Below are 26,042 nucleotides of genomic sequence, written 5' to 3' on the forward strand. Positions count from 1 at the left end.
AGCTGTGCACTGCACTCCTTGAAAGACGTCTGGAACAGATTCAGAGCCTCAGCTGTGCGCTGCACTCCTTGAAAGACGTCTGGTCACATTCAGAGCCTCAGCTGTGCGCTGCACTCCTTGAAAGACGTCTGGTCACATTCAGAGCCTCAGCTGTGCGCTGCACTCCTTGAAAGACGTCTGGAACACATTCAGGGCCTCAGCTGTGCGCCGCACTCCTTGAACGACGTCTGGAACACATTCAGAGCCTCAGCTGTGCGCTGCACTCCTTGAACGACGTCTGGAACACATTCAGAGCCTCAGCTGTGCACTGCACTCCTTGAACGACGTCTGGAACACATTCAGAGCCTCAGCTGTGCGCTGCACTCCTTGAAAGACGTCTGGAACACATTCAGAGCCTCAGCTGTGCGCTGCACTCCTTGAACGACGTCTGGAACACATTCAGAGCCTCAGCTGTGCGCTGCACTCCTTGAACGACGTCTGGAACACATTCAGAGCCTCAGCTGTGCGCTGCACTCCTTGAAAGACGTCTGGAACACATTCAGAGCCTCAACTGTGCGCTGCACTCCTTGAACGACGTCTGGAACACATTCAGAGCCTCAGCTGTGCGCTGCACTCCTTGAACGACGTCTGGAACACATTCAGAGCCTCAGCTGTGCGCTGCACTCCTTGAACGACGTCTGGAACACATTCAGAGCCTCAGCTGTGCGCTGCACTCCTTGAACGACGTCTGGAACACATTCAGAGCCTCAGCTGTGCGCTGCACTCCTTGAAAGACGTCTGGAACACATTCAGAGCCTCAGCTGTGCGCTGCACTCCTTGAAAGACGTCTGGAACAGATTCAGAGCCTCAGCTGTGCGCTGCACTCCTTGAAAGACGTCTGGAACACATTCAGAGCCTCAGCTGTGCGCTGCACTCCTTGAACGACGTCTGGAACAGATTCAGAGCCTCAGCTGTGCGCTGCACTCCTTGAAAGACGTCTGGAACACATTCAGAGCCTCAGCTGTGCGCTGCACTCCTTGAACGACGTCTGGAACAGATTCAGAGCCTCAGCTGTGCGCTGCACTCCTTGAAAGACGTCTGGAACAGATTCAGAGCCTCAGCTGTGCGCTGCACTCCTTGAACGACGTCTGGAACACATTCAGAGCCTCAGCTGTGCGCTGCACTCCTTGAACGACGTCTGGAACACATTCAGAGCCTCAGCTGTGCGCTGCACTCCTTGAACGACGTCTGGAACACATTCAGAGCCTCAGCTGTGCGCTGCACTCCTTGAAAGACGTCTGGTCACATTCAGAGCCTCAGCTGTGCGCTGCACTCCTTGAAAGACGTCTGGTCACATTCAGAGCCTCAGCTGTGCGCTGCACTCCTTGAAAGACGTCTGGAACAGATTCAGAGCCTCAGCTGTGCGCTGCACTCCTTGAAAGACGTCTGGAACACATTCAGAGCCTCAGCTGTGCGCTGCACTCCTTGAACGACGTCTGGAACAGATTCAGAGCCTCAGCTGTGCGCTGCACTCCTTGAAAGACGTCTGGAACACATTCAGAGCCTCAGCTGTGCGCTGCACTCCTTGAACGACGTCTGGAACAGATTCAGAGCCTCAGCTGTGCGCTGCACTCCTTGAAAGACGTCTGGAACAGATTCAGAGCCTCAGCTGTGCGCTGCACTCCTTGAACGACGTCTGGAACACATTCAGAGCCTCAGCTGTGCGCTGCACTCCTTGAACGACGTCTGGAACACATTCAGAGCCTCAGCTGTGCGCTGCACTCCTTGAACGACGTCTGGAACACATTCAGAGCCTCAGCTGTGCGCTGCACTCCTTGAAAGACGTCTGGAACACATTCAGAGCCTCAGCTGTGCGCTGCACTCCTTGAACGACGTCTGGAACACATTCAGAGCCTCAGCTGTGCGCTGCACTCCTTGAACGACGTCTGGAACACATTCAGAGCCTCAGCTGTGCGCTGCACTCCTTGAAAGACGTCTGGTCACATTCAGAGCCTCAGCTGTGCGCTGCACTCCTTGAAAGACGTCTGGTCACATTCAGAGCCTCAGCTGTGCGCTGCACTCCTTGAAAGACGTCTGGAACACATTCAGAGCCTCAGCTGTGCGCTGCACTCCTTGAAAGACGTCTGGTCACATTCAGAGCCTCAGCTGTGCGCTGCACTCCTTGAAAGACGTCTGGTCACATTCAGAGCCTCAGCTGTGCGCTGCACTCCTTGAAAGACGTCTGGAACACATTCAGGGCCTCAGCTGTGCGCCGCACTCCTTGAACGACGTCTGGAACACATTCAGAGCCTCAGCTGTGCGCTGCACTCCTTGAACGACGTCTGGAACACATTCAGAGCCTCAGCTGTGCGCTGCACTCCTTGAACGACGTCTGGAACACATTCAGAGCCTCAGCTGTGCGCTGCACTCCTTGAACGACGTCTGGAACACATTCAGAGCCTCAGCTGTGCGCTGCACTCCTTGAAAGACGTCTGGAACACATTCAGAGCCTCAGCTGTGCGCTGCACTCCTTGAAAGACGTCTGGAACAGATTCAGAGCCTCAGCTGTGCGCTGCACTCCTTGAAAGACGTCTGGAACAGATTCAGAGCCTCAGCTGTGCGCTGCACTCCTTGAAAGACGTCTGGAACACATTCAGAGCCTCAGCTGTGCGCTGCACTCCTTGAAAGACGTCTGGAACACATTCAGAGCCTCAGCTGTGCGCTGCACTCCTTGAACGACGTCTGGAACACATTCAGAGCCTCAGCTGTGCGCTGCACTCCTTGAACGACGTCTGGAACACATTCAGAGCCTCAGCTGTGCGCTGCACTCCTTGAACGACGTCTGGAACACATTCAGAGCCTCAGCTGTGCGCTGCACTCCTTGAAAGACGTCTGGAACACATTCAGAGCCTCAGCTGTGCGCTGCACTCCTTGAACGACGTCTGGAACACATTCAGAGCCTCAGCTGTGCGCTGCACTCCTTGAACGACGTCTGGAACACATTCAGAGCCTCAGCTGTGCGCTGCACTCCTTGAAAGACGTCTGGAACAGATTCAGAGCCTCAGCTGTGCGCTGCACTCCTTGAACGACGTCTGGAACACATTCAGAGCCTCAGCTGTGCGCTGCACTCCTTGAAAGACGTCTGGTCACATTCAGAGCCTTAGCTGTGCGCTGCACTCCTTGAACGACGTCTGGAACACATTCAGAGCCTCAGCTGTGCGCTGCACTCCTTGAAAGACGTCTGGAACACAATCAGAGCCTCAGCTGTGCACTGCACTCCTTGAAAGACGTCTGGAACAGATTCAGAGCCTCAGCTGTGCGCTGCACTCCTTGAAAGACGTCTGGTCACATTCAGAGCCTCAGCTGTGCGCTGCACTCCTTGAAAGACGTCTGGTCACATTCAGAGCCTCAGCTGTGCGCTGCACTCCTTGAAAGACGTCTGGAACACATTCAGGGCCTCAGCTGTGCGCCGCACTCCTTGAACGACGTCTGGAACACATTCAGAGCCTCAGCTGTGCGCTGCACTCCTTGAACGACGTCTGGAACACATTCAGAGCCTCAGCTGTGCACTGCACTCCTTGAACGACGTCTGGAACACATTCAGAGCCTCAGCTGTGCGCTGCACTCCTTGAACGACGTCTGGAACACATTCAGAGCCTCAGCTGTGCGCTGCACTCCTTGAAAGACGTCTGGAACACATTCAGAGCCTCAGCTGTGCGCTGCACTCCTTGAACGACGTCTGGAACACATTCAGAGCCTCAGCTGTGCGCTGCACTCCTTGAACGACGTCTGGAACACATTCAGAGCCTCAGCTGTGCGCTGCACTCCTTGAAAGACGTCTGGAACACATTCAGAGCCTCAACTGTGCGCTGCACTCCTTGAACGACGTCTGGAACACATTCAGAGCCTCAGCTGTGCGCTGCACTCCTTGAACGACGTCTGGAACACATTCAGAGCCTCAGCTGTGCGCTGCACTCCTTGAACGACGTCTGGAACACATTCAGAGCCTCAGCTGTGCGCTGCACTCCTTGAACGACGTCTGGAACACATTCAGAGCCTCAGCTGTGCGCTGCACTCCTTGAAAGACGTCTGGAACACATTCAGAGCCTCAGCTGTGCGCTGCACTCCTTGAAAGACGTCTGGAACAGATTCAGAGCCTCAGCTGTGCGCTGCACTCCTTGAAAGACGTCTGGAACAGATTCAGAGCCTCAGCTGTGCGCTGCACTCCTTGAACGACGTCTGGAACAGATTCAGAGCCTCAGCTGTGCGCTGCACTCCTTGAAAGACGTCTGGAACAGATTCAGAGCCTCAGCTGTGCGCTGCACTCCTTGAACGACGTCTGGAACAGATTCAGAGCCTCAGCTGTGCGCTGCACTCCTTGAACGACGTCTGGAACAGATTCAGAGCCTCAGCTGTGCGCTGCACTCCTTGAAAGACGTCTGGAACACATTCAGAGCCTCAGCTGTGCGCTGCACTCCTTGAACGACGTCTGGAACACATTCAGAGCCTCAGCTGTGCGCTGCACTCCTTGAAAGACGTCTGGAACAGATTCAGAGCCTCAGCTGTGCGCTGCACTCCTTGAAAGACGTCTGGAACAGATTCAGAGCCTCAGCTGTGCGCTGCACTCCTTGAAAGACGTCTGGAACACATTCAGAGCCTCAGCTGTGCGCTGCACTCCTTGAACGACGTCTGGAACACATTCAGAGCCTCAGCTGTGCGCTGCACTCCTTGAACGACGTCTGGAACACATTCAGAGCCTCAGCTGTGCGCTGCACTCCTTGAACGACGTCTGGAACACATTCAGAGCCTCAGCTGTGCGCTGCACTCCTTGAACGACGTCTGGAACACATTCAGAGCCTCAGCTGTGCGCTGCACTCCTTGAACGACGTCTGGAACACATTCAGAGCCTCAGCTGTGCGCTGCACTCCTTGAACGACGTCTGGAACACATTCAGAGCCTCAGCTGTGCGCTGCACTCCTTGAACGACGTCTGGAACACATTCAGAGCCTCAGCTGTGCGCTGCACTCCTTGAACGACGTCTGGAACACATTCAGAGCCTCAGCTGTGCGCTGCACTCCTTGAACGACGTCTGGAACACATTCAGAGACTCAGCTGTGCGCTGCACTCCTTGAACGACGTCTGGAACACATTCAGGGCCTCAGCTGTGCGCTGCACTCCTTGAAAGACGTCTGGAACAGATTCAGGGCCTCAGCTGTGCGCTGCACTCCTTGAAAGACGTCTGGAACACATTCAGAGCCTCAGCTGTGCGCTGCACTCCTTGAACGACGTCTGGAACACATTCAGAGCCTCAGCTGTGCGCTGCACTCCTTGAAAGACGTCTGGAACAGATTCAGGGCCTCAGCTGTGCGCTGCACTCCTTGAAAGACGTCTGGAACACATTCAGAGCCTCAGCTGTGCGCTGCACTCCTTGAAAGACGTCTGGAACACATTCAGAGCCTCAGCTGTGCGCTGCACTCCTTGAAAGACGTCTGGAACACATTCAGAGCCTCAGCTGTGCGCTGCACTCCTTGAACGACGTCTGGAACACATTCAGAGCCTCAGCTGTGCGCTGCACTCCTTGAACGACGTCTGGAACACATTCAGAGCCTCAGCTGTGCGCTGCACTCCTTGAAAGACGTCTGGAACAGATTCAGAGCCTCAGCTGTGCGCTGCACTCCTTGAAAGACGTCTGGAACACATTCAGAGCCTCAGCTGTGCGCTGCACTCCTTGAACGACGTCTGGAACACATTCAGAGCCTCAGCTGTGCGCTGCACTCCTTGAACGACGTCTGGAACACATTCAGAGCCTCAGCTGTGCGCTGCACTCCTTGAACGACGTCTGGAACACATTCAGAGCCTCAGCTGTGCGCTGCACTCCTTGAAAGACGTCTGGAACACATTCAGAGCCTCAGCTGTGCGCTGCACTCCTTGAACGACGTCTGGAACACATTCAGAGCCTCAGCTGTGCGCTGCACTCCTTGAAAGACGTCTGGAACACATTCAGAGCCTCAGCTGTGCGCTGCACTCCTTGAACGACGTCTGGAACACATTCAGAGCCTCAGCTGTGCGCTGCACTCCTTGAACGACGTCTGGAACACATTCAGAGCCTCAGCTGTGCGCTGCACTCCTTGAACGACGTCTGGAACACATTCAGAGCCTCAGCTGTGCGCTGCACTCCTTGAACGACGTCTGGAACACATTCAGAGCCTCAGCTGTGCGCTGCACTCCTTGAACGACGTCTGGAACACATTCAGAGCCTCAGCTGTGCGCTGCACTCCTTGAAAGACGTCTGGAACACATTCAGAGCCTCAGCTGTGCGCTGCACTCCTTGAAAGACGTCTGGAACACATTCAGAGCCTCAGCTGTGCGCTGCACTCCTTGAAAGACGTCTGGAACACATTCAGAGCCTCAGCTGTGCGCTGCACTCCTTGAACGACGTCTGGAACAGATTCAGAGCCTCAGCTGTGCGCTGCACTCCTTGAACGACGTGTGGAACACATTCAGAGCCTCAGCTGTGCGCTGCACTCCTTGAACGACGTCTGGAACACATTCAGAGCCTCAGCTGTGCGCTGCACTCCTTGAACGACGTCTGGAACACATTCAGAGCCTCAGCTGTGCGCTGCACTCCTTGAACGACGTCTGGAACACATTCAGAGCCTCAGCTGTGCGCTGCACTCCTTGAAAGACGTCTGGAACACATTCAGAGCCTCCGCTGTGCGCTGCACTCCTTGAACGACGTCTGGAACACATTCAGAGCCTCAGCTGTGCGCTGCACTCCTTGAACGACGTCTGGAACACATTCAGAGCCTCAGCTGTGCGCTGCACTCCTTGAAAGACGTCTGGAACACATTCAGAGCCTCAGCTGTGCGCTGCGCTCCTTGAACGACGTCTGGAACACATTCAGAGCCTCAGCTGTGCGCTGCGCTCCTTGAAAGTGTCTGGAACAGATTTAGTGCCACAGCTGTGCACTGTTCCTTCTTGCTTTGGCGCTGAGCTTCCTCGCTTTAACCCTAGGATTGATAATGCGGAGGTACTGTAAGAAAGCATCTGAATACTGGCATATTTTGGAATTGCATGTCCTAGCAGACTAGAGTGAGGGATACCTGTTGAAGGGGTGTTTGAAATGTTGTTGAGGTACTGAGAATTACAGGTGACATTCAGTCTTTCCTGTTAGACTCATCAGAGCAAATTGTTTGTTTCTTGTGAAAACCCAAGAGCAGCGGGTTAAGATCCAGTTAAACAGAAGCCGTATCCTGAAGCTTTAGTGCTGCTTGTTGCTATCTACTTAAACTTCAGCCTAAACTGAACAAATGACAACTGGACATTTTTCTGAGGTCTTTTTCTTCAAGATGCAAGGAATTTTTTCCTTGTCTTTAAGCTGACATGCTGTTTTATAGTTGAGTGGGAATGCTGTTGTGTGTAGTTTTTCTTTTTTAAAACAATTTACACGACATAATCACCAAGGTGGCACTTAGTGACTTCAGCGAGAATACATCAGGACTCATACTTGACACTGTCTGTGTGGCTATCTGTCCTCAGACTACAGATGCTTTCTTCTTCTGCAGGCCTTGCGCACTGGCTGTGAGCCGAGCTCTACGGTAGATGTGGTTATCTAGCCTCAGACTGCAGGTGCTTTGACTTCTTGGCATGAGTTTACCGTTTCTCCTTGCCATCATCTACATAATGTCATGAGGCTAAGCCCTGGAATTAGACGGTTACAACTGGTGTTCTGACACTCTTGTTACTCACTCCAAGTATGACATAGTCTCTCAGCCTGCTTTTAAATGTGGAAGTGGGTCAGTGCTACACTCTGTCTTTCGGGGTTGCTGTGAGAATCTTAGAAATGCATGTGACATGCTGGTTTGGAACAGTGACTGCCTCAAAATTAGTGCGAGTGAAGTATTACTCATTACTGCCACGCTGAACATAGCTATTACTATGTTACTTCTCAGTACCACCTGCCTGTCTTGTCTTCTCTGTTTAGACAATTTAATTGTAGAACACAAATAACTAAACCTTTTAGGACTAAGTGAGAGATATGAGTAGATTGATTGGTGGCCTGGAAGATGGCACAGGCAGGCAGGGCATCACACTTTTAAGCATGAGGTCCCGAGTGGGATCCCCAACCTCACATGTGCCACAGTGATGCTCCAGTTCTTCTCCCTCCTCCTCTTCTCTTTCCTCCTCCTCCTTCCCCCTTCTCTCGAATAAATATTTTTTAAAACTAGATCAACTGTTAGGGAATCTAAGATTTCCCACATACACAGTGTACTGTGTGCGCCTTGACATTATAAGCTGCTGAGAACCTTTCTTTCCTTACCCATTACACAGGCCATGCTTATAAATGATCTTAAATAAGGAGTAAAATCTATCTTGATAAATAATATTTGTTTTGTTTGTTTGTTTGTTTGTTTTTAGGGAGAACGATCTTGAAGAAGCTCTGGAAGCAGGAGGTTGTGACCTTGAAACTTTAAGAAATATAATTCAAGGGAGACCATTGCCTGCTGACCTAAGGGCCAAAGTTTGGAAGGTAACTAGAAACTAAAACAACTAAAATGTAGCCACTTTAGAATAAGCCTTAAGATTTTGCTTTCAGGGGTCGGGTGGTAGCGTGGCAGATTAAGCACAGATGGCGCAAAGCGCAAGGACCGGAATAAGGATCCCAGTTCAAGCCCCCGGCTCCCCACCTGTAGGAGAATCACTTCACAGATGGTGAAGCAGGTCTGCAGGTGTCTGTCTTTCTCTCCTCCTCTCTGTCTTCCCCTCCTCTCTCCTTTTCTCTCTGTCCTGTCCAACAACAATGACATCAGTGACAATAATAATAATAATAACCACAACAATAAAAAACAAGGGCAACAGAAGGGGGAAAAGCCCTCCAGGAGCGGTGGATCTGTAGCGCAGGCACCGAGCCCCAGCAATAACCCGGGAGGGAAAAAAAAAAGATTTTCCTTTCAAATATTTCAGCTAAAGAAGATTTCATTATTTTATAAACTTATCACACCTAGAAAATGTCTTAAGCATGAGGCTATCAGATGTGTTTCTCTAGTGTTTGGTGTGCTTAATATTAATAGGATGGCATTTTAGACTTGCCAGAACAAGACACTATTCACAAAGATTGTCTGTCATTTCTGGGTGAGTTCACATTACCACAGAGGTTGTCATTTATGGGTAAATTCACACTGCTCACAGAGATTGTCATTCTGTCATTATGGATGACATCAATCACTGCAGGCCAAGGAAACAATTTTCACACTGGAAAGGAAACTCTCGCTATTTCTGCCTCTATCTAAAAAGAAAGGAGAACTGATTCCACTTGTGAAGACTTTACTCTCATGGCCAAGTGTCTAAAAGGCCCCTCCTCCAGCCGTGATCACGCTGTAGGTTAGGTTTCAACATAGGATTGGGGAGGGTAGCCATCGAGTGTGGCTCGATGTTATATGAAGTTATTTCAGTGTTTGATGTGATCCATCCTAGCCACTGGATTGACATAGAGTAGTAAAATTTTAAGAAGGCTTAAAATAAAATGGTGACTTCACCGTTTTCAGCCGATCTTGGATGGACCTTGAAAAAATCATGTTGAGTGAAATAAGTCAGAAACAGAAGGATAAATATGGGATGATCTCACTCTCAGGCCGAAGTTGAAAAACAAGATTAGAAAAGAAAACACAAGTCGAACCTGAAATGGAATTGGCGTATTGCACCAAAGTAAAAGACTCTGGGGTGGGTGGGTGGGTGGGTGGGGAGAATACAGGTCCATGAAAGATGATGAATGACATAGTGGGGGTTGTATTGTTAAATGGGAATCTGGGGAATGTTATGCATGTATAAACTATTGTATTTACTGTTGAATGTAAAGCATTAATTCCCCAATAAAGAAATAAATTATTTAAAAAAAAAGGCTTAAAATAATTTGATCACTTCATTGTGATATGGCCAAGTGCTTGGCACTTGGTGGACTGGATACGTTCCTTTGTAATCTTTGAAGTATATGTTATTATTCCTAAATACAGGTCTTTTTGTTATTATGGTATATAACACATGGAATATAACACGTGGAACTAGTTGCTTCTTACAATCTTTTTTTTTTTCAGATTGCACTCGGTGTTGCAGGAAAAGGTGATAGTTTGGCCTCATGGGATGGCATTTTAGACTTGCCAGAACAAGACACTATTCACAAAGATTGTCTGTCTTTTCTGGGTGAGTTCACATTACCACAGAGGTTGTCATTTATGGGTAAATTCACACTGCTCACAGAGATTGTCATTCTGTCATCTATGGATGACATCCATCACTGTTTGCAGGCCAGGAAACAATTTTCAGCTTAATTTACTTTATTTTCTATATTTGTTTGTTGGTGACTTTTTGTTTTTCTTTCCATCGTATTTCAATTAAATGATTGCTTAATAGCCTTTTGTATTCTAATCTCAATGAAAAAGTATTACTTCGGTCAGCAGAAGAAAGGGAATGTGGGGCTGGAGACTGAGCCCCGTCCTCTCCCCTGGACAGAAACAGAAGACAGATGACAGTTCAGTGTCTAGCGGACACACTGTCTTTCCTTTTCCAGGGTTATGGGCTATGCCTGTCCCTTCTTACCCTTCTCTTTTGGACATTCCCATTATGTGTGTTTTGTGATGTTACTGTGGGCCAGGGGGTGATGCAGGACAGGAGCACAAGGTCCTGAATTCAGCTCCTAGCGTCACAGGAGCCAGAGCGATACTTTGCCACTCTCTCTTTGCTTCTTTCTAATTAATCAAAAAGTAAAACCTAAAACAAGTGGTTCTAAGCCGGGTATTGTTAAGTCAGCAGATACAAAGCAGTCACTCAGTACTGAGTCAGAAGTGAACAGCGTGTCGGCGTGGCTCCACTTCACCCCGTTCTTGGTGTCAGTAGTGTCGCCTTTGTGAGCGGGTGTTCTCCCCCGGAGACAGGCCTCTGACAACCCTCCCTAACTCTGTGAGCGGATGTTCTCCCCCGGAGGCAGGCCTCTGACGGCTCCTTAACTCTGTCCTGACGCTTGCTTTCTAGAGCGACTCGCAGTGCCGGAAGAAAAGGCAGCAGAGCTGCTCCTGGACGTCGAGTCTGTGATCACCTTCTACTGTAAGTCGCGCAGCGTCCAGTACCGCGCCTCGCGTGGCTGGCTGCATCTCCTCAAGCCCTTGGTGCATCTCCAGCTGCCACGCAGCGACTTGTACAACTGCTTCTACGCAATCATGAACAGATACATCCCCAGGTGAGGGAGCTTTCAGCAGTCCTGTGTCTTCAGTGAGCGAACATCTAGGCTTTGCTTTAAACTAAAATGGGTTTGGCTTGGGTGGTAAAGTAAAAGATTCGATTTGCCAGGTACTTGAACCACAGTTATTACTTGCTTTATTATTCTGGTTATAAAACCTTTTTAAAAGCATTCTCTGGTGAAGGATTTGTGCTTTGTGGCCAGGCAGCCGCATGCCCAGTGGAGCACATGTGCACAAGGACCCAGGTTCAAGCCCCCACTCTCTGCTGGCAGGGGAGAGCTTCATGAGTAGTGAGGCAGTGCCAGAGATGTCTCTCTTTCTCCACCCTTGTCTATCTTCCCTTCCCCTCCCAATTTCTCTCTGTCATAGCAAGTAAAAGAAAGAAAACAAGAGAAAAGAAAAGAAAAGGACACGGTGAGTAGCGGGTTAGTGATGCAGGCATTGAGCCCCAGCAGCAACCCTGGTGGGAGAAATAAAAAAAGACTTCCTGCTTATAGGGTTTATACAGACAGTGTAACTCGCTGAACTTTTCAGGGTACTATATTTTAATACCTTTGCCTTTAGAATGAAAGTCACTTTATAGTGTCTAAATGAAAAATGAAAATTTCACTTGAGTGCTATCTTTTGTGAAGTGTCAGTGGAAGAGTTTGGAAATACAGTACTAGAAATCCAGACACTGAGCCATTCCTTAGACTTATACTGTCAAAAAGGTGAAAAATAGGGACTTTGCAAATACGTAATGGGCTGAATATAGCTTGTCCTGGAGGTCAGAAGCTTCTTTTTAGTTTTATTTATTTACTACTGGATAGAGACAGAGAGAAGTTGAGAGGGGAGGGGGAGGTAGAGAGGGAGAGAGACAGAGAGACACCTGCAGCCCTGCTTCACCACTTGTGAAACTTCCTCCTGCAGATGGGAGCCAAGGGCTTAAACCCAGGTCCTTATGCACTGTGTGTGTGCACTTAACCAGGTGCACCACCACCTGGCCCCAGGAACTTCTTTTTGGGGTAATGAAACTTAAGTTGAGACCAGACACAAAGAATCCTTATGATCATCAGGGCTGTGGACTAGGTAGTCTGGATCTCAGGTTCCAAGGATCTTTTTTGCGTAGTCAAGGTGTTTGGCTGCACAGTGAATCTTCCGTATGCATCGGAGTCATTGAGAGAACTCTTAAAACAAACCACTGGTGCCTGTCTGTATACCTCGCTAGATCAGAATCTCTGAGGAGGCGGCCTAGACACCCGGGCTTATTTGGGGCTGCCCTCAGGTTCAGTAGACAGCCAAGGCAGAGAACCACTGTTCTGGAACCTGGTCATTACTCACATCACCCCCGCTTAACCTGGTCTCCGGGACAGCAGCCTAAACTAGCTGGAAGTGCTTCGTGTTCTTGCTTAGACAATGACCGCTCTGAGCCATGTAGCCTGTTTTCAGCAACCCAAACTGAAGCCACTCCCAAGATCACATTTCTCGCCTGGGATGGAATGCATTTTTGTGTACGCCTGTGCGTGCCAGCGTGGCTCTTCATACTGGCTCCTTGCCAGCCTCCACGAAGCACCTTTTTCCCCCTTTAGATAATAATATTTGAAAGCTAGTTACATGCTGCATGGCGCCTGACCCCTCGTATCATCAGAAGAAGCTTCACTGCTGTGCTGACTTTCCCTCTGCCTCTGCCTCTCTTTCTACCTGAAAAAGTCAAGTTATAGAGCAGTGAAGCCCCAATGGTACCCGCAGCAAGTTATTGGAATGTCCTAATGTTGACCTGTTGGTGTTTGTAGTTTAGTGATTTTTCTTTTTTTTTTTAATATTTATTTATTTATTCCCTTTTTGTTGCCCCTGTTTTATTGTTGTAGTTATTATTGTTGTCTGTCTTCGTTGTTGGATAGGACAGAGAGAAATGGAGAGAGGAGGGGAAGACAGAGAGGGGGAGAGAAAGACAGACACCTGCAGACCTGCTTCACCACCTGTGAAGCGACTCCCCTGCAGATGGGGAGCCGGGGGCTCAAACCGGGATCCTTATTCAGGTCCAGTTTAGTGATTTTCATTCCAGTCACAAGTTGTATGACCATGACCTCAAGTAGAAAGCCCATGGCCATTAGCATTCCAGTTTACCTCAGCATTTCCTGTGTCTGTGTATTAACTTGTTATGAACCCAGGGTTTTCTCTGCCAAATTCCCCCTGACTTCTACAGTATCCACATTTGGTATATAAATGGTCATAGCAGATCTTAGCAGTAACCTCAGATCTTGGGTTTGTAGAAATTATCTTTTCTGGGAGGTTGGGTGGTAGCGCAGTGGGTTAAGCGCACGTGGCGCAAAGCGCAAGGACCGGCATAAGGATCCCGGTTCGAGACCCCGGCTCCCCACCTGCAGGGGAGTCGCTTCACAGGCGGTGAAGCAGGTCTGCAGGTGTCTGTCTCTCTCTCCCCCTCTCTGTCTTCCCCTCCTCTCTCCATTTCTCTCTGTCCTATCCAACAACAACAATAAAGCAAGGGGAATAAATAAATATTTAAAAAATCTAACTTTAAAAAAGAGAAATTATTTTTATTTAAAAAAATTCTATTATCTTTATCTATTGGATAGAGACAGCCAGAAATAGAGAGGGGAGGGGGAGATAGAGAGGGAGAGAGACAGAGAGACACCTGCAGCCCTGCTTCACCACTCACAAAACTGTGCCCTGCAGGTGAGGCCCAGGGGCTTGAACCCGGGTCCTTGTGCACTGTGATGTGAGCACTCAACCAGGTGCGCCACCACCTGGTGCTGAAATGATTTTTTCATTATTCTCACTTTTATTTAAAACCAGTAAAAATATTACTTGTGTCACTGACTTTTTAAAAAATATTGTATTCATTTTATTTTAATGAGAGAGAGAGAGAGACTGACCAGAGCACTCCTCAGCCCTGGTTTGATGGTGAGGCTGGGAATTGAACCTCGGACCTCAGAACCTCAAGCATGAGAGTCATTTTGCAGAACCATTATGCCCCCAGCTCTCATTGACTTTTTAAAACCATGAATTTTTTTTTTTACCTAATTTCGTCTGCAGTTTTACTTCTTATAGAAATGGTTTCTCTAGCAAAATACCACTTACTGCAATATTAGATCATGCGTGTGGAAAGGCAGTTTCTGTTTGTGAGTCTTAGTTCCATCACGTCTTAGTTAGCTGGCCTTGTCACTTAAGTCTACGTGTTCTCATCTGAGCACTTGGTACCCAGTCTACTTCAGTGGCTTCTAAAGTGTTAATTAATTAATTTTTAAAATCTTTAAAAATTATTTATTTTCCCTTTTGTTACCCTTGTTGTTGTATTGTTGTTATTGATGTCGTCGTTGTTGGATAGGACAGAGAGAAATGGAGAGAGGAGGGGAAGACAGAGAGGGGGAGAGACAGACAGACACCTGCACACCTGCTTCACCGCCTATGAAGCGACTCCCCTGCAGGTGGGGAGCCGGGGCTCGAACGGGGATCCTTATGCCGGTCCTTGCGCTTTGTGCCACCTGAGCTTAACCCACTGTGCTATTACCTGCGACCCCCAATTAATGAATTTTTTTGGCCCCCAGGGATATTGCTGAGGCTTGGGGCCTGCACAATGAATCTACTACTTGTAGAGGCATCCCCCACCCCTTTCTTTTCTTTTTTGTTTAGGCAATATTTTTATTTTATTTCCATTCAAATTCAAAATAAAATAATTATAGTATCTTAAATACAGCTTCTTTTTAATACATATATATGTGCATATGCATTATTTATCTATGCACTTATATATAATTATATATTTTATATATTATTATATTTATTTATATGTAGTATATTTACTATATAATACATATAAATATTCACTTGTACTTTGCTACCAGGAATCTGTCTTCCCTACTAAGGTTAACTAGATTATCTTTCAATTCACCTCTCTCTTCCCATTTTACCAGAAATCTTTGCGTGTCATTCTAAAGACACTCTATTAATAGACGCCATTCATAGAGTGTTTTATACAGAGAGACTCTTGCCAAATGCATGGCTGCATATTTTTCTTCAGCAGAAGGCTGCCTATGACGAGTTGATTTAAACCACCTTCTCTTTAGTAGAGCGATTGAGGGGGAGAAGAGGTAGAATGAGAGAAAGAAACACCCGCACTCCACTGCTTCGAGACTCGTGAAGCTCCCCCCCTGCAGGAGGGGGCTGGGGACTTAGGACCCCCGTCCTTGTGCACGGTGGCGTGTCCACTACCCATCCAAAAGGACAGTGCTTCTACGTGGAAGGTTGTTTTAACGTCTAGGAGCACTGACATTTCTTCCATATTAATTAAGGAAATTCACAGACCAAAATAACCTACCAGATCATACCAAACAAGCTTTGCTTTTCTCCCTCCCTTTCTCTCTTTTTCCCTCCCTCCCTCCTTCCTGAACTGCTCAGCTCTCATGTGGAAGTAAGGAGGATCGAATCTGGAAGAACTTCTGTTTTTAGATGTTGGGGGAAACTTGTATTTTGAAATGTCCATCTGTCATTCTCAGATTTATCCCTTGGCTGAGGACATTCCTGATGGGGCATCTTTAATCAAGGAGTTAGCCTGAGGCTTTCCTCGGAGCTTCCTTGTCTGGCAGGGAAGAAGGGGACTGGACATCAGAACTCCCCGAACCTCCTTGTGGGAGTCACAGCTAACAGAATTGACTTCAGCTGAAGAGGATTTCTTATAGTGGCTAAGAACCAACTATTTCTGCAGACTTCCTCTCATGTCAAATATATTAAAGGTTTTGCAACAAAGAAATACATGTATAAGCAAGAATGCTGTGTCTGGTCATATCCCATGTGCTTGATGTAAACACTCTGGTGTGTTCAGGTGTTCTGGAGTTGGGGAGAAGAGGTGGGGATTGCAAGAGGGTCGGTTACTAATATGATCTTTTTTGTTTTGTTTTTATTTATTAATGCAAGAAACGTTGCTTCTCTTATCTTCTAGAGATTGCTCGCTGAAGGGGAGACCATTCCATCTTTTTCGATTACTCATCCAATACCATGAGCCTGAGCTATGTTCTTTTCTTGATACAAAGAAAGTCACTCCAGACTCCTATGCACTCAACTGGGTAATAAAGTGAAAGTAGGAACACTTGATGGAAAATAGATTTCTATAAGACTTAGTTAGGCTTTTTCTTTTCAAGGAGGAGAAAGCAAACTTATAGACTACCACTACTTAAACCAAAGAAGTCAAATTACTGGCTGTCTTCAAAGTAGTCTCTTTTTTTTAATGTTTTACTTGAATTTGCTCAGATGAATGTGATGTTTAACTTTTTGTTGCTTCATATATAGATTTTAACACACTGGCTATATTTGCATATATATAGTATATGTAAAAACATGTAAATAACCGTGAAGACATGATCTGTACCAGTTGGCTTCCAGATTCCATGTGGTGAAGGTCTGCTAGTCTGTGGCCACAGTGCTGGAGTCTGTAGCTGCTTCGTCTGCTGTGGGTTCAGTCACTGTTGCCACCTGTCGGTTCTCTGGCCCGGGGCACCACAGTCTGCCCTGTACCAGCTAGAAGGCCTGGTTTAGAATCAGAAGGGCCATACGAGTCGTGGCTTGGAAGTGAACTGAGGAGGATCTGATGTGTCTTCCCACACAATCCCTAAACTGCTGTTCCTTAAGCAATGTTGGGTAAAAGAAGCCAGAGGGACAAAGGTTGAGAGCTGCAGAAATAGCGCAGCTCACTGCAGACATGAAGGGGCGCTGTGGATGGTGGCTGTCTGTCAGCTGAGAAATAAGTAGGCTTTGGGAACTAGTTCTTTTTTTTTTTTTTTCCTTTTAATAGAAACTTTAAAAAAATATTCTAGTTATTTTTGAGAGACATGCAGAGAGAGAGAGAGAGACAGAGATAAAGTCCAGAGCACTGCTCAGCTCTGGCTTATGGTGGTGCGGGGGATTGAACCTGGGACTTAGGAGCCTCAGGCATGAGAGTCTGCTTGCTTAACGGAGATGCTGTCTCTCCCGCCCGGGAATAATTTCCATTTAAACTCCCAACATAAATGGCATGTTGGATGCTCACAGTTACCTTGCAAGGTAAGCAAGCCTGTCATAATCTTGCCTGGTACTCTCATACCTGGCTGGGCAGTTATCCTGGTTGTCACAGTATGGCAAATAAGTGATATTGCTGTGGGAGATGCAGGAGGTGGGTGGTAGAATTCTCCAGTTTTCCTGCAGTTTTCATGTGAAAATGAGATTTCTTGAAGTGTGTGACGCAAGCCACACTGCCAGTGAGCCGCTGTGAGAACTGCCAGTTCCTCACACACTCGCACTGATGTGAGCGTAGCTGCCAGGTGCAGCTGACTGCATGTGACGTTTACCGTTGCCTCGGCGTTTGAGCGGAGCCGCTTGTTTCCAACGGTCCTTGTCTCATCTCCTTCTTACAGCTCGGAAGCCTTTTTGCGTGCTACTGCCCCACTGAAGTCACTCAGGCAATATGGGATGGGTATCTTCAGCAAGCAGATCCATTTTTTATTTACTTCTTAATGCTGATAATCCTTGTTAATGCAAAGTGAGTAGCAAGTTGCTCAGACTTTTCCCTGTTCTCTGATGCTCTGCTGATGTCTAACACTTGCTTTCCTTCCTTCATACAGAGAAGTGATTTTAGCACAAGAGTGTGACAGCAGGGAGGACGTCATCAGTAAGTATGTTTCACTGCAAATGAGACATGTCAAGTCACTGGCTTTGCAGCAGCATTGTGCCCTCATCTGTTCATTTAAGGGGGGGGGGGGCTGGGAGAGCCCTGTGGTCTCATTCAGCTATCCCACACCTCCTGGACAAGATTTAAAGACAGTTCCTTGGACTCCACTGTCCTCTTTCAGGCCTTTTTACAGACTGTCTCCTCGTGTTGTCTCTACTTACTGTCCCGATGCAGCGCCCTCCTCTCTCTGCTCCTCCTCCTTTGTCTCCTCGTGTTTTCTCTGCTTACTGTCCCGATGCAGCGCCCTCCTCTCTCTGCTCCTCCTCCTTTGTCTCCTCGTGTTGTCTCTGCTTACTGTCCCGATGCAGCGCCCTCCTCTCTCTGCTCCTCCTCCTTTGTCTCCTCGTGTTGTCTCTGCTTACTGTCCCGATGCAGCGCCCTCCTCTCTCTGCTCCTCCTCCTTTGTCTCCTCGTGTTTTCTCTGCTTACTGTCCCGATGCAGCGCCCTCCTCTCTCTGCTCCTCCTCCTTTGTCTCCTTGTGTTTTCTCTGCTTACTGTCCAGATGCAGCGCCCTCCTCTCTCTGCTCCTCCTCCTTTGTCTCCTTGTGTTTTCTCTGCTTACTGTCCAGATGAGCGCCTTCCTCTCTCTGCTCCTCCTCCTTTGTCTCCTTGTGTTTTCTCTGCTTACTGTCCAGATGCAGCGCCCTCCTCTCTCTGCTCCTCCTCCTTTGTCTCCTTGTGTTTTCTCTGCTTACTGTCCAGATGCAGCGCCCTCCTCTCTCTGCTCCTCCTCCTTTGTCTCCTTGTGTTTTCTCTGCTTACTGTCCAGATGAGCGCCTTCCTCTCTCTGCTCCTTCTTCCTCACTGTGCTTTTCGGCGCTTGGTTTCTTGGCGCCCACTGTGCAGCCCTGGCTCTCCCTCTGGCTGTCTCCCCCAGCTCCCGTGTAGCGTCAGTCACTTCCTCTCTCATATAAGACAGTTCTTTAGGTGAGAAACTACATTCATCGGTGTTTGTGTTTGTTAAATAAGTCTTGTGGGATAGATAACATAATGGTTCTGCAAAAAGACTCTCATGCCTTGTCCAAAGTCGCAGGTTCAGCCCCTCTGCACCACCATAAGCCAGAGCTGATTAGGGCTGTGGTAAAATGATAGTAAGCAGAGGCTTAAGTAAGTCTTGCTATTCCGGTCAAGCCGCATGGATCCGATGTATCTTCCCGGCATCGTCACTCGCTAGCCGCAGTCACGCCAACGGTCGGCGGGGAGGAGGGCCGCTTGTTCCGCGGCACTTCCGCATGTTGTTGCTGTAGCTGGGGTGTCACTGCTTCAGACCATCTTTGAGAGACAGACAGACAGACAAGAAAGATCCCATAGCATGGAGGTTTCCTCTAACGTGGGGACCAGGCTGGAACCTGGTCATGTTCTTGGCAAAGCAGACACACTGTCCAGGTGAGCTGTGCCCTGAGCCTCCTGGGCAGTTCTGAAGACATCACCTCTCACATCGTTGTTACGTTGAAGATTCAGGCTTTGGTAAATAAGTCGCAAGCATCATTCTTCACAAACAGTTCAGAAAACATCTGTGATCTTATTTCAGAGTTTTTGGAAAACACTCCATGCAGTTTAAATCTGGAAGACGCAGAAGACCTTTTCTCCCTGGCTCAGTATTACTGCAGCAGAACACCAGCTTCCTTTAGGAAGGTAAAAGACAGGGAGGGATCAGCTTCCCAGCCCTGCACGGCATTTTGTATATTTCGTGTTGTCTCTGTTTGCTACTTTCTAAAGTTTACTGATAGTTTTTTGTTTTTGAAGTAACCCTGATTCACAAGCCAGTTAGTATTTCCTTGATCTGACTTAAAGATAGTTAACTATGAATGAGAAAGAGGCGGAGAGAGAAGCAAGGCCTCTCTGACACAGGTGACGCCAGGCGTCAGACTCTGGACCCCATGCTTGAGTGCCCTGGCTTCCTCCACTGTGCTGCCTCCTAGGCCGCAGAGGCATTTCAGAAGGAGAGCTGCTCCCCTCCTCCAGATGTGCCCTTCCACCCCCACCCCATGCAAACACTCCCGCAGGGGAGGTGGGCTTGGCAGACCAATACACGCCTCGTGTGCATGATGCCCTGGCTTTGATCCCTGGTGCTGCACAGAAAAAAACAAGAATGGCAAAGCAGTCAGAGCCTAAGAGCCTGAAACTTCTCTGTTCAAACAGGATAACCACCATCTCTTTGGTAGCACTTTGTTGGGGATTAAGGATGACGACTCAGACCTGAGTCAGGCTCTCTGTCTGGCTGTGTCAGTGCCGGAGATCCTTCAAGCAAACCAGTTTCAAGGGGTGAGTAGAGTCATAGGACTAACCCCCCCCACACACACACACTTTTTTGTTTGTTTGTTTGTTTGTTTGTTTAAGATTCCTTTACTTATTTAGTTATGAGAAAGAGAACCTGAATGATCTGGCAGAGGGAGTGCCTGGGTTTGGGGCCTTGTAGTTCAGAGCCCAGCACTGCCTCTCACAACCCTCCCGGCCACAGGACTAGACCTTCCTAAATGCGGAATCAGCGATTTCCCACTTCCTGATTCCCACACAGCTGAACCACCCTGTGGCCGTGTTACTTTTTCCACGTGACTACTAGGTTAAGTCCTTTCATTTCCGAATCCAGCCCGCACTGGCCCTGCACCGCGTGAAGGTGTTGTGCCAGCTTTCCCTCACTCTGTGGTAGGAAAAAACAACTTGGAATGGTGAGGTCATGAGTGTGTGATGCCCCAGCTCTGCAGTTAAAAAACAAAGCTGTCAGGGGGTCGGGCAGTAATGCAGTAGGTCAAGCTCATGTGGCCCGAAGTGCAAGGACGGGTGTAAGGCTCCCGGCTCCCCACCTGCGGCGGGGAGGGGGCTTCACAGGTGGTGAAGCAGGTCTGCAGATGTCTGTCTTTTTCTCCTCCCTCTGTCTTCCCTTCCTCTCTCGATTTCTCTCTATCCTGTCCAACAACAACTGCAGCAATAACAACAACAACAATAATAATACCACAACAATAAAACAAGGCAACAAAAAGGGAAAAATCATGGCCTCCAAGAGCAGTGGATTCATGGTGCAGGCGCTGGGCCCCAGCAATAACCCTGGAGGCAAACAAAAAGCTGTTGAGTCTGCTCATTTTTCACAACAGTTGATCATTTTTCACTCCACGTTTTGATGTCAAAATCTTTCGAACTGGCCCTGGCTCACGTGGACAGTGCACCTGCTTCGTCATGCATATTGCCCGGTCCAAGCCCAGCTCCCACGGTATTTGAGGAAGATTGGGTCTAGGAGGTTTTCCCCCATTTCTTTCTGTACCTGAAGGTTGGCACTGAGTGGTAAAGCCCTAGCAAAGGCAAGCAGTAAGGTCTTCTTTTATGATCAGACAAAGTAAGTGAACATGGTGTTGTACAAATTATTGTAAAAGGCTAGACTTTTAAATTTAACAGTTAATCCTGGGCAGACAGCTAATTAAATAACATGATTTAATGCCATAAAGCACATATCAAAGGAGAATCGAAAATACCATGATTTAATGCCACTGTGCTCCTGGCAGTCTAGTGAGCCAGGAAGAGCGTTTTCCACCAGGGGCATCGGTGGTCAACGGCACTATGAGCCCTGCCCAGCGGCCATCTCTCCCAGTCTTTTTCCCTTTTTACTTTATTTATTATCAGAGACAGAGAGTAATTGAGAGGGGTGGGGGAAGATAAAGACAGACACCTGCAGCTCTGCTTCACCACCTGTGAAGCTTTCCCCCAGCAGGTGGGGACTGGGGGCTTGAACCTGGGTCCTTTCACACTGCAATGTGTGCGCTCAACCTGGTGCGCTACCACCTGGACCTCTTTTTATTTTATCTTTTTTTTTAATTTTTAAAAAATATTTATTCTCCCTTTTGTTGCCCTTGTTGTTTTTTTTTATTGTTGTTGTAGTTGTTGTTGTGGTCGATAATTTTGGATAGGACAGAGAGAAATGGAGAGAGGAGGGAAGACAGAGAGGGGGAGAGAAAGACAGACACCTGCAGACCTGCTTCACCGCCTGTGAAGCGACTCCCCTGCAGGTGGGGTGCCGGGGGCTCGAACCGGGATCCTTAGGCCGGTCCTTGCACTTTGTGCCACCTGCGCTTAACCCGCTGCGCTACTGCCCAACTCCCCCCCCCCCCTTATTTTATTTGGCAGGAGAGAAACTGAGAAACAGGAGAAAGACAGACGCCTGCAGACCTGCTTCACTGTTTGTGAAGCTTCCCTAACTGGCTGGAACCCAGGTCCTTGTCGTGGTGATAAGTGCACTTGACTGGGTGTGCCACCGCCCAGCCCCTACCAGTAATTCCTTTTCGTATTCTTTGGTCAGAGTGCATACGCCTGAACTGTTTCTTCAGAGTGTTCAAACACACTCACCCTCACATTCTGTTTCTTTCAAATGAGGGTGAAGGAGCTCACTAGGACAGTGTATACACGGGTCTGAGCCAGTCCCGGCACACTGCAGGGAGCTTCACTTCACTGCTGTGGGGTCTCAGTCTCTCTCTCTCTCTCTCTCTCTCTCTCTCTGCCTTCTCTGTATCTGGGGGAAATGAAAGCAGGATCTAATTTAGAGACTTGTAGGAACTTCATCTCGTTCTGGCATGTAGACGCTCTCCTTACCCACAAAAGTTCTTTAATTTTTTTTTAATATTTATATATTTTTTAAATGAGACAGAGGTTTTTATTTATTCCCTTTTGTTGCCCTTGTTTTATTGTTATAGTTGTTGTTGTATAGGATAGAGAGAAATGGAGAGAGACTGGGAAGACAGAGGGGGAGAGAAAGACACACCTGCAGACCTGCTTCACCACCTGTGAAGTGACTCCCCTGCAGATGGGGAGCCGGGGGCTTGAACCTGGATCCTTACTCCGGTCCCTGCGCTTTGCACCACCTGCACTTAATCTGCTGTGCTACCGCCCAACTCCCTTTTATATATTCTTATAATATGTATTATAATATGTAATAGAGAGAAATTGAGAGGGAGATAGGAAGAAAGGAAGCGATAACTGCAGCACTGCTTCACTGCTCAGGAAGCCCCCCCCCCTTTCAGGCGGGGACTGGAGACTTGAACCCACGTCCTTACACAGGCTAATGTGTGCACTCAGCTGAGTGTGCCACCCCTGACCCCCAAAAGATAGTTCTTATATAAATTAAATTGTTCATGAGTTATACCTATATTTGTTTATTATCATAAAGTTGTTTTAAGTGTTAAGATTTTCTTTTTAAGAGGGAACACTGAAACATGCCCTTCTATTTTAAAATTTTAAATTACCGTTATTTGATAGAGACAGTCAGAAATTGAGAGGGAAGGGGGGATAGAGAGGGGGTGAGACAGAGAGACACCTTCAGCCCTGCTTTACCACTCGCAAAGCTTTCCCCCTGCAGGTAGGGACTGGGGGCTGGAACCTGGGTCCTTGTGCCCTGTAATGTGTGTACTCAACCTGGCGCACCACCACCCGGCCCCACATTAAGGTTTTCTCATGAGGCTGGGGAAGGATTGAGTTGGTCAAGTGTCTGCCTCACATGCAAGAAACCGGACTTGATCCTGGGAGGGGCAGCAGAGGGACCCCACAGATGGTGGGGCCGTGCTCTCCCTTGTCCTATCTGTCTGCCCCTAGAGCTCTCATGACCTCGTTCAAAAATAATGAGAAAAAAGGTGTGTTAGGAAGGTGGCTAGGGGTGTGGAAGATGCCCTGGTTCACACTCAACTCTTCAAACTCTCCTCTAGACGGCGTCATGACCAGGCTCACAGCCTCCTCATACAAGACTGTCCAACCCAGAGCAGTCTGCGTCTAATATCTCAGCTTACAGAATGAAGAGTACTCAGCATCTTGGGTTTTACTATCTGTCTGTACTGATGGCCTCCTCATACAAGACTGTCCAACCCAGAGCAGTCTGCGTCTGATATCTTAGCTTACAGAATGAATAGAGTACTCAGCATCTGGGTTTTACTGTCTGTCGGTACTGACAGCCTCCTCATACAAGACTGTCCAACCCAGAGCAGTCTGCGTCTGATATCTTAGCTAACAGAATGAATAGAGTACTCAGCATCTGGGTTTTACTGTCTGTCTGTACTGACGGCCTCCTCATACAAGACTGTCCAACCCAGAGCAGTCTGCGTCTAATATCTTAGCTTACAGAATGAATAGAGTACTCAGCATCTGGGTTTTACTGTCTGTCTGTACTGACGGCCTCCTCGTACAAGACTGTCCAACCCAGAGCAGTCTGCGTCTGATATCTTAGCTAACAGAATGAATAGAGTACTCAGCATCTGGGTTTTACTGTCTGTCTGTACTGACGGCCTCCTCCTCCTCCTGCGACGTGACCCCGACGCCCATTTTTTATGAGCCCGCCCTCGTCCTTCGCTGTCGGCGTGATGCTGTATAACCTGAATGGCGCTGCTGGCGAATGACGGCGTCTCTGTTCCTCCTCCCCAGGACGGAGTCCGGTTCTTTGTGGTTGATTGCCGCCCTGCAGAACAGTATAATGCTGGCCACCTGTCCACTGCGTTCCACCTCGATTCAGATCTGGTTAGTATAAGCGCCAACTACAGTGCGTTGTTTTTTTTTTTAGGTAAGAGAAGAAATGGTGTTTGTTGTCTGTCTTTAACTGTGAATACATGTACATGTACTAGACTGGGGGATGTTTTCTTTCTGTTTAAGGAGAGATTCTCTGCCTGTGTTACACGACCTTTGCTCTCAGGTTCCCTTCCGACCCATGAGACCCTCTGACATCACAGAGGAGAAATGAGAACACTGTTGAGAATGCCCAGTTGCTCACCACTGTTATGTCAGTAGATTCTAAACCAGCAGTGCTTCGTGACTAATGCACGGAGTCAGTGCTCTGTAAGTGTTCGCTCTTACTATAATTGGGGAGGAATTGAGAAAGTTTTTACTGTTCTTCTTCTTCTAGTGTTTGCCCTTCTTCCGTAGCCAGTCAACAGCGTCAGGTTGAGCCTGATGTAAAGTTTCGAGACCTCCTTTGAATCTGGAGAGGTGGCAGGCGTTGACTATGTGGGTCATAGTCTGTCTGGAGCCGCAGGGGCGGTTCGGGTCGTCTCTGGCTCCCCAGCGATGGAACATAGCAGCGCACCGGCCATGGCCTGTTCGATAGCGATTGAGGAGGGCCCAATCATAATGTGCTAGGTCAAAGCCGGGTTGACGCTTGCAGGGGTCTGTGATGAGGTGTTTGTTCTTGACCTCAGCTGACTGCCAGCTCTGTTTCCAAGAGTCTGGAACAGAGAAGTTCAGTGTAGGCGTAGGGGACCAGATTGGGTGACGAGACGTCAAGCGTTGGACAGGGTGGGCGAAGATCTCCGCGTATATTGGCAGGTCCGGTCGAGCATAGACGTGGGAAATGAACTTAGATGATGCCGCATCCCGACGAATATCTGGCGGGGCGATGTTGCTGAGAACTGGCAGCCATGGAACCGGGGTGGAACAGATGGTTCCAGAAATTATCCTCATGGAGGAATATAATTTGGAATCGACTAAGTGGACATGGGGGCTACGGAACCATACTGGGGCACAGTATTCTGCAGTGGAATAGCATAATGCCAGAGATGGTGATCGTAGTGTGGAAGCACTCGCGCCCCATGAGGAGCTGGCCAGTCTTGCGATGATGTTATTCCTCACGCCCACCTTTGCTGCAGTTTTTATGAGATGTTCGTGAAATGACAGGGTGCGATCCAGAGTAACGCCAAAATAGACTGACTGGGCTTCATGCTGGATTCTCGTACTGCCAAGCTGCACATTAAGCTCACGCGAAGCCGAGGCATGGTGTAGATGGAAAACAGATGATACCGTTTTTGCAGTGCTAGGGATTAGTCGCCATTTTTTACAGTCATCAGATATCAGAGACATGTCTTTCGTAAGTGTTTCCTCAAGGATGTCGAACTTGGATGCCTGAGTTACACAGCAGATGTCATCAGTGTAGATGAACTTCCTTGAAGCCATCTAAAAACCAGGGGTATGCCACAGGCATACCCACAGGCTCATTTAATGAATATAATATCTATATACAGGTGCTCAGTTGTCAGAAGTGCTATGACGTAGTCACTTCAACTGAAAGATTAGACGGAAGAAATAGATGTTCTTAGGAGATGCCTAGAGCCATGGGTGGAGCTGGGGTTCTAGCGTTTAAGCTGCTCTAACGTTAACAGTCTCGGGTGGGAAG

General features: G+C 48.4%; 1 protein-coding gene across 4 annotated transcripts in view; it reads left to right on the forward strand.

The window, feature by feature from the left end:
* The window catches only part of TBC1D23 (TBC1 domain family member 23), a 67,058-nt gene that overhangs the window by 10,611 nt on the left and 30,405 nt on the right, over positions 1 to 26,042 (forward strand). For 3 of the 4 annotated variants that reach the window (XM_060172193.1, XM_016194133.2, XM_060172194.1), the window contains exons 2-10: positions 8,398 to 8,509; positions 10,071 to 10,176; positions 11,005 to 11,209; positions 16,150 to 16,273; positions 17,597 to 17,721; positions 17,804 to 17,850; positions 19,443 to 19,546; positions 20,054 to 20,176; positions 24,305 to 24,397. In XM_060172193.1, the coding sequence (XP_060028176.1) occupies positions 8,398 to 8,509; positions 10,071 to 10,176; positions 11,005 to 11,209; positions 16,150 to 16,273; positions 17,597 to 17,721; positions 17,804 to 17,850; positions 19,443 to 19,546; positions 20,054 to 20,176; positions 24,305 to 24,397 (1,039 nt within the window). The remainder of the gene's footprint in view (positions 1 to 8,397; positions 8,510 to 10,070; positions 10,177 to 11,004; positions 11,210 to 16,149; positions 16,274 to 17,596; positions 17,722 to 17,803; positions 17,851 to 19,442; positions 19,547 to 20,053; positions 20,177 to 24,304; positions 24,398 to 26,042) is intronic. The other variant, XM_060172195.1, reaches the window with a different exon arrangement.

Source organism: Erinaceus europaeus, chromosome 14 (assembly GCF_950295315.1).
Source record: "Erinaceus europaeus chromosome 14, mEriEur2.1, whole genome shotgun sequence".
Taxonomy (NCBI): domain Eukaryota; kingdom Metazoa; phylum Chordata; class Mammalia; order Eulipotyphla; family Erinaceidae; genus Erinaceus; species Erinaceus europaeus.